Below are 7,801 nucleotides of genomic sequence, written 5' to 3' on the forward strand. Positions count from 1 at the left end.
AATGGCCTTTGTACACAGTGTACAGAACAGGCGCATGGACAGGGCCCGGTTTATATTGACCGTACGCCACCTGCAGACAAACAACTGAATTGAACTGTGAATTTTTGCACCACTGTGCTTCCTAAAAACGCAACTTTCTCAAGGATACAAGAATGCAATGCATGTTTTGCTACTTATGCACGAATAATTTATGACTAAATATTGAAGGAGTTTCTGACCCGACACCATCAGGAATTTCTGTTCTTTATCGCTGTGCTGTTAATGTTTTATTGTGTACATCTCCTGCTGCTGTTTTTCTGCATGCTATATTAAGTGCAGGGGCCAATTAAGCTCTTGAATTAAAAATACTAAAGAAACTGACAATTAAGCGTCTTGAATCCAGAGGTATAATCATTCACACTCAGTGTGCCTCTGAACAACATGTGGAGGAATTGAACTTGGAATTACTAAAAGATTTCTCTGTATAAGACATTCAATTAGACTGGATTATTATTAAATTGATTATAATAATATAAAATAAAATGGAGCGATTATCACCTCCTTGCTTCGGTTCCTCCCAGCCGCCAGGGGTCGCGCTTCCCGAAATGCAACGCGCTCCGGGGAAGAACCGTCGCAGTCGCGCCGCTGCCATTTTGTGGTGCCGTCGGGAGCGCTGCGACCCCTGCGCGGGGACTTCGGTGCTGTGGGGGAGAAGACGTGCGGACATCAGGCGCGATGCTTTCGGCAGCCCAGTTGCTCGACGAGCTGATGGGCCGGGACCGCAACCTGGCGCCGGACGAGAAGCGCTGCAACGTCCGCTGGGACCACGAGTCTGTGAGTTAGCCTCGATGCTAACAGGCCGGGGCGTCCGGATGGACCTCGTCCGCGGCGTCTCCTCGCCCGGCTCCCTCCGCCTCGACGGCCGTGCGCCTCGCCACGTCCGGACCGCGGTTTAAATCCCGCTTCTGGACGCCCGGTCGCTTGCGGAGCCGCGTCCCTTTGTTGGCGAGGCTAGGCTAGTTAGCAAGTTAGCGCTCCGCCCGCTAACGCGGCGTGTTTATTCCCACGCAGCGCACCGCGTTATCCGGAGTTTAATAAAATGATTTAGTCGCGTGGAGAAGATCCGAGCCGATTTATTTCTTATTAAAATAAACCTCACGATAAATACCGAGAAATCGCGCTCACCGGTGTCGTTAGAATATAGACGTATGTTCAGTAGACCTGACTGTGGGAGCATGGCCACATGCTGCCTGTCGCCTCTGTAAAGTGTTCTATTTATTTATTGTGTTTTCTGACTTGTTGCAGGTTTGTAAGTATTACCTTTGCGGGTTTTGCCCGGCCGAGCTGTTCACCAACACCAGGTCCGATCTGGGTAAGTCGAACCCTCACCAGCATCATGTCTCATTTACGGTCACATTTTACGATCAACTCTCTTTGCTGTCCTACCCAATTCTATGTGTATAAGTGCGATATTACACCTCTTTACCTTTTTTTTTTGCTCAATCGTCTTACCCACTGCTTACTTTAAACTGTAAATACTCTAGACTGTATCGTTTATTTCATTACAAAATTAAATATTCGATTTATCTCATCTACTAGGGCTGTGCGATACGGCATAAAATTCATTTTGCGGTATATAGTTAACCGTAGACAGGCAACAGGTGCTGCAGCAGGAAGTTGTAGACTGCTTAAAAAAAATAAAGGGAGCCCTTAAACACCACAATGTGACTCCAGGTCAGTCACACTTCTGTGGAATCGAGCTGTCCGTGCAGGAACAGTCAAGTTCACGTGCTGCTGTTCAAATGGAATAGACAACAGGTGGCAGTTTTAGCCAATTGGCAAGACCTCCCCAATAAAGGCGTGGCCCTGCAGGTGGTGGCCACGGGCCACTTGCCTTCTGGCTGATGTTTTGGATGCTGGTGCGTTCACTCTGGTGGTACAAGACGGTGTCTACAACGCACGCAGGTGGCTCAAGGTAGTGCAGCTCATCCTGGATGGTTTGCTGTGTCCAGGGCACGGAGGTGCAGAAACAGACTCCACGAGGGCGGTATGGGAGCCCGGCGTCCGCAGGTGGGGGTTGAGCTTACAGCAAGTTTGGCATTTGAACGGCAAGATGTAATATAATTTTAATGATATTTAGGGCCTTATTTTTTTTTGGAAAGTCAAATGTAGGACCCTGCTGTGCCTCGTGCCTCAAGTAAGCGTGGTCTCATACGGGTGGGTGGCGCCACTTAGTTTTTTTGCGAGGAGCAGATATTTCTGCGGTCGGCCATGTATAATCAAAATCTCTCCCGTTGGCCAAATTTATATTGTGTGCACAGCGTCCATCTGTACACGTAGCGCTGATAAAGGCACCAATCCATCTGATCTTTTTCGATTACAGGCCCCTGCGAGAAGATCCACGATGAGAACCTGCGGAAGATGTAAGTAGAGCGATGCGCGTCTCCCCAGCTCTGATTGGCCAGCGATTACTGTGCTGACGACTGCCCGCCCCCCCCGCAGGTACGAGAAGAGCTCTCGCTTCATGAAGGAGGGCTACGAGAGAGACTTCCTGCGCTACCTGCAGAGCCTCCTGGCGGAGGTGGAGCGGCGGATCCGGCGGGGCCACGCCCGACTGGCCCTGTCACAGGCCCAGCAGAGTGCGGGAGTATGTAAAAAGATAAACTTTATGATAAAGTTGGTGACAACTGAGGTCGTTATTGGTTTTGACTAGGAATAAGTCCAGCATTTGGCATTGGTGCATGTAAGATAAGATTATCTTTTATTAGTCCCACAAGGGGGAAATTTACACAGTCACGGCAGGAAGTGGACCGTACAAGCAACAGCATCAAAAAATGAATAACCGAGACAATATGCCATCTGTTCACTATACAAATAAATAGTCTGGAAAATACGGTGGATGAGAATTATCATTTACATCCAGAGCGCCTTGCAATCAGTAGTTACAGGGACACTTAGGGTTAAGTGTCTTGCTCAGGGACACGATGGTAGTAAGTGGGGTTTGAACCTGGGTCTTCTGGTTCATAGGCAAGTGTGTTACCCACTAGGCTACAACACCCCCCTCTATACCACCTAGTTACCCGCTAGGCTACTGCTGCCCTCTATTAAAATATATTAGTGTAAGTGTTCATGTTTTATATTGTACGAGTACAGATGTGTCCGTACATGGAGACTTATGGTCGCGGCTGGTCCCTTATCAGCAGGGTCCTGCCCCGACTGGGAAGAACGAAGAGAAGGCGACCGTGCTGACTGAGAAGATCGAGGAACTGGTTCTTCAGGTGCGTCTTCATCCTGCTCTCTCCCGCACAGACGCCGTTTATTTGACGAGGTTCTGCGTCTTCCTAACGTGCAGATTGAGGAGCTGGGATCGGAAGGCCGGGTGGAGGAGGCGCAGGGCATGATGAAGCTGGTGGAGCAGTTGAAGGAGGAGCGGGAGCTGCTCAGCGCCACGCCCTCGGTGAGTGTCCGCAGCGTCCCGCTGTACCGCCGGAGGCGGTGACGATGACGCCTCTTCCTCCTGCGTGACAGACGATCGAGAGCTTTGCCGCTCAGGAGAAGCAGATGGAGGTGTGCGAGGTGTGCGGCGCCTTCCTCATAGTCGGCGACGCCCAGTCCAGGGTAGACGACCACCTCATGGGCAAACAGCACATGGGATACGCCAAGATCAAGTCCACCGTGGAGGAGCTGAAGGTGAGCGCTCCTTCCAGCCACGTCTCCTTTATTATTTCTAGAATTGCGGATTTCATCGTTCTGTGTGACCGCAGGAAAAGCTGCGGCGTCGGTCCGAGGATCCGGAGCGGGACGACCGCGGCCGGAAAGAGAGGGAGGACCGGGAGCGGGAGAGGGAGGAGCGGGAGAAGAAGCGGAAGGAGGAGGAGGAGGAGAAAGAGAAGGAGCGGGAAAAGGAGCGCGCCCGCGAGAGGGAGAGGGAGCGCGAGAGAGAGAGGGAGCGCGAGAGAGAGAGGGAGCGAGAGAGGGAGCGGGAGCGCCGCAGCCGCCGCAGCAACTCCAACAGTCGCCACTCCAGCCGCGCCTCGGACCGCCGCCGCAGCCGCTCGCACGACCTCAAGAGGTCCAGGAGCAAGGAGCGGGACAGGAAGCGCAGCAGGTACGCAGTGTTCAATATTCACGCGCTCGGGCCCCCTGACAAGGTACGGACCAGATTTAATACGTTAAAACCAGAAGACCCAGGTTCAAACCCCACTTACTACCATCGTGTCCCTGAGCAAGACACTTAACCCTGAGTGTCTCCAGGGGGGGACTGTCCCTGTCACTACTGATTGCAAGTCGCTCTGGATAAGGGCGTCTGGTAAATTCTGTAAATGTAAATGGCTCTGCATGTTGGCGATATCGGGCCAGTGGTGGCCTAGTGGTTAAGGAAGCCGAAGGTCCGTAATCAGAAGGCTGCCAGTTCGAATCCCAAACTGCCAAGGTGCCACTGAGGTCCCGTCCCCACACCCTGCTTCTGATTATGGGGCCACTTCCTTTATCGCTAGGCCACCGCTGTCTACTTATACATATGTATATGTAGATATATGCAGCACCGTCCCCACACACTGGCCCCCGGGCGCCTGTCATGGTGCTCACTCAGGGTGATGGTTAAATACAGAGGACACATGTCACCGTGTGTTGTGCTGCTGTGTCTCACAACGACAATCCCTTCACTTTCACTGACTTGTTCTTTATTTGAAGCACAATTCTACAAGGAAGGTACCATACCGAAAACGAAAGTGAAGTTTTTCTCATTGTGAAGCACAGCCAACGGTGACACGGTGAAACGTGTCCTCTGTATTTAAGTCACCCTCGGTGAGCAGTGGGCACCATGACAGGCGCCCGGGGAGCAGTGTGTGGGGACGGGACCTTCATCGAGGGGCCTCACCCGCTAGGCCACCGCGGCTTGCAGCTCTCCTGAAGTCTGAGCTTTGTTTCCGTTCCACAGGAGCCGCGACCGAGACAGGCGGCGGAGCCGGGAGCGTTCGGACAGGAAGAGGCGGTCCCGCAGCCGGGAGAGGAGGCGGTCTCGCAGCTCGGAGCGCAAATCCCACCGCCATCGCAGCCGCAGCCGGGAGAAGGAGCGCAACAGAGACAAAGAGCGGACTTCCAAAGACAAAGGTTCGCCCGGCCGGAGCGCGGTTCACCCCGCCGCTGAGTCGCCAGCGCCGTCTGACCGCGCCGTCTCCATGTCTCCTCAGATCGGAAAGACGGCGAGGACAAGAGAAGCGGCAAAAAAGCAGCGGGTGATGGCAAGGCCGGCGAGGTCCCAAAGTCCGAGCCGGTGGAGTCCATGCGGGCGGGGGCTCCCAAAGCCGAGCTGAACGGCACCGGCGAAGACATCCATTCTGAAGGTGACACTCAGTCCAATTAAAACTGATCTGATAGGACCTCAGATCAGGCCCAGGTAAGTGCAGCCTCCCCCTCCATCTTGGGTCTCGTCCCCTTCACCACCTCCTCCCGCCCCCTTCCTCTCAGCTGTGCCTTTTGAATTGTGTTTCTTCCTGTTTTTTTTTTTTTGTTTTTTTGTTTTTTTGGATGGCGCCTAGTAAGTATGCGCTGAAGATGGAGCTAGGCCGATGAATATGAAGAATGTAGAATGAAACTCAGAGCCCGAGGGAAAGGCCAGTGTAGCCCTGAGGTACCTCGTTTTGTATCGGTCATATATGATATGTCTCCTTTAGACGAGTTCTCTTCCAAAATTCATGATCATCATTATTATTATTATTATTTTTCCTCCTGTATAAACTTTTTAAGCACTAAAACAAGTGTTGTGGTTCATTAATCATGTCTGCCTCATACAGTGCACTTACCCCGCGCCTGCGTGTCCGTACGTGCGCTTGCACGCGCGAACACGCGGCGGTCGAGGCTCCGCCCACGCCGCCGGAGTCTCGGAGCGAACGTAACCCGTGTCGATGGACGTGCTTCATTCACTTGCATATTAATACACGCGGCCGGTAGCTCCGGGCGGCCGGAAGTGTAGGGGTTTTTTTAATGAAACTATTGCAGCTGACCGCCGTGCTTCGCCCAGCGTTGGTGCTGCGAGCGGCGGCCCGTCAAAAGCCAAATTAAAAACCAACGATACGGTCAAACTGTGCAGGTACTGACCCAAGGTACTCCTTTCTCTACCCACATCCAGTTTGTTTGAATGCTGTTGCCTGTGAACGTGTTTCTCGGAGCCTGACCATCTCGTGTCTTCCTGTGTTCGGCCGATGCTCTGTTTGATTTAAAAAGGATCCGAGATGAAGCGGAATTAATTCAATTCACTCCCAGTTTTTTTTTTTTTTTTGCATAAACAAGTTCTACTTTAAATTCGTGCTATGTGCTGTGTTTTGAATAGATTTCCATGTGAAGCATTTTGGGCCGGATGAGGGTGCCTTGGCTGGGTATGAGACAAAAATGACGATATTCAACGTGGCATCAAAAACACAATCCGATTCATCTTGATGTTAACCAGATTAACGGGATTGTTTCTTTCCTCGCAACCCGCTACGGTGGATTTGACTCAGACGATTTTTGCACCTCTGTTTTCGCCACAAAGTCTGTTGAATTTCCTTCACGTTGTCTCATGCCTGGTTTTAGTTGCAAGGTGGTCGTGTGACCCTCCAGTCCAGACGTCTGTGCCCTTTTCAGCCAGTGTCAATCTGTTCTTTTGCAAATGTGACTCTCAGTTAGACTCTTTGACGTCTAATCCGTTCGTGTCTGAACGTTCTTTTTGCACGCCAGGAGGAGCCGGGACGCCTGGAACGAAACGGACCTGAAGACTTCCTGCCCTGAACGCACAACTCGGCTGCTTTAAACAAGGTGAACCAGAGATGTAGTGGCCTAATAAAACAGAAAAGGAAAAAGCGAAAGAAATGAACTTGTGTAAAATAGTTCTGTAGGCTTCTGCCAGCACATTCAGCAGGATCTGTTTTTTCTTTTGTGATTTTTTTTTTTTTTTTTTTTTTTATTATACTACTTTTTAAGTGAAGATCTAGAAGTGTGTGTGCAGGTCGCTTCTTATTTCTGTTCCGAAAAATAAAGACGTGTCTGTGGCATGTTTGGTGTGTAACGTATAGGATTGCCCTCCCGTCTTGAGTTTTGAGACATTTGTACAGTGCTATAGGGCTGAAAAACCCCGTCCCCTCCGGCCAACACACTTTCATCTCGCTCTCCCTCTGTAAGGTATATATCCACTTTTACTTTGGTTTTCGTTTCTTTTTTTGTTCTGTTTTTAGAATCCATGTGCTTGTCTTGAATAAAAAAATTTAATTCATTTGTGTTGTGGGTTATTTTTATTTATTTTTTTTGGCTAATAAGTAACCAGTAAGAAAATTCCTAATATTAAAATGAAAAAAAAAAAAAGTTTTTGTTAACAGTATCATTTTCGACATTGTCGGTTGATGTATTTTAGTACAACCGTTTTATTCTGATTGATTTATGGATCTGGTACCAAGTAAAATCCACAGGAGCTTGTCCTCCAGGGCCACCTTGGTCCTGCTCCTGCTCCACATGGTTGCCTGGAGATGGCGGGAAAGTCCAGCGCTTTTCCCGCGCCCGGGATGGATCGGTGTCGTTTGACTTGTTGACGCTCAGAATGACGATAACCACGTCGACCAAACAAGCAAAAAAAAAACAGAAAAACAAGTTACGTGAAAGTTGGCCCATAAGATCCAACGATGTTTAATACCCGGGTTCCGAGATTGGGGCAGATAGAAATAAGTGTTGGAAGGATGCGAGTCAACGTGCAATCACACCTTTTCCGTCGTGGAGGAGTTGATCAGGACCGAGGCGCTGCGCTCGACGGTGATCCGGTGTTGCCAAATCCGCTCAAAAACACCCGTTCACG

The 7,801-nt window shown here is 50.5% G+C and overlaps 1 protein-coding gene across 3 annotated transcripts; it reads left to right on the forward strand.

The window, feature by feature from the left end:
* Nucleotides 1-582: 582 nt before the first annotated feature.
* Nucleotides 583-7,228, forward strand: luc7l3 (LUC7-like 3 pre-mRNA splicing factor). Of its 3 annotated transcripts, XM_028985540.1 has the most exons (11): nt 715-813; nt 1,285-1,351; nt 2,363-2,402; nt 2,482-2,626; nt 3,180-3,257; nt 3,332-3,436; nt 3,508-3,669; nt 3,744-4,087; nt 4,919-5,091; nt 5,172-5,377; nt 6,697-7,228. In XM_028985540.1, the coding sequence occupies exons 1-10, from the start codon at nt 715-717 to the stop codon at nt 5,342-5,344; spliced, it is 1,386 nt and encodes a 461-aa protein (XP_028841373.1). In that variant the 3' UTR covers nt 5,345-5,377; nt 6,697-7,228. The 3 variants fall into 3 exon arrangements, with proteins under 3 accessions (XP_028841374.1, XP_028841372.1, XP_028841373.1); XM_028985541.1 differs by having other exon boundaries at nt 583-813; nt 3,183-3,257; nt 5,172-7,228; XM_028985539.1 differs by having other exon boundaries at nt 585-813; nt 5,172-7,228.
* Nucleotides 7,229-7,801: the final 573 nt, after the last annotated feature.

The sequence above is a fragment of the Denticeps clupeoides genome, chromosome 7, assembly GCF_900700375.1.
Source record: "Denticeps clupeoides chromosome 7, fDenClu1.1, whole genome shotgun sequence".
Taxonomy (NCBI): domain Eukaryota; kingdom Metazoa; phylum Chordata; class Actinopteri; order Clupeiformes; family Denticipitidae; genus Denticeps; species Denticeps clupeoides.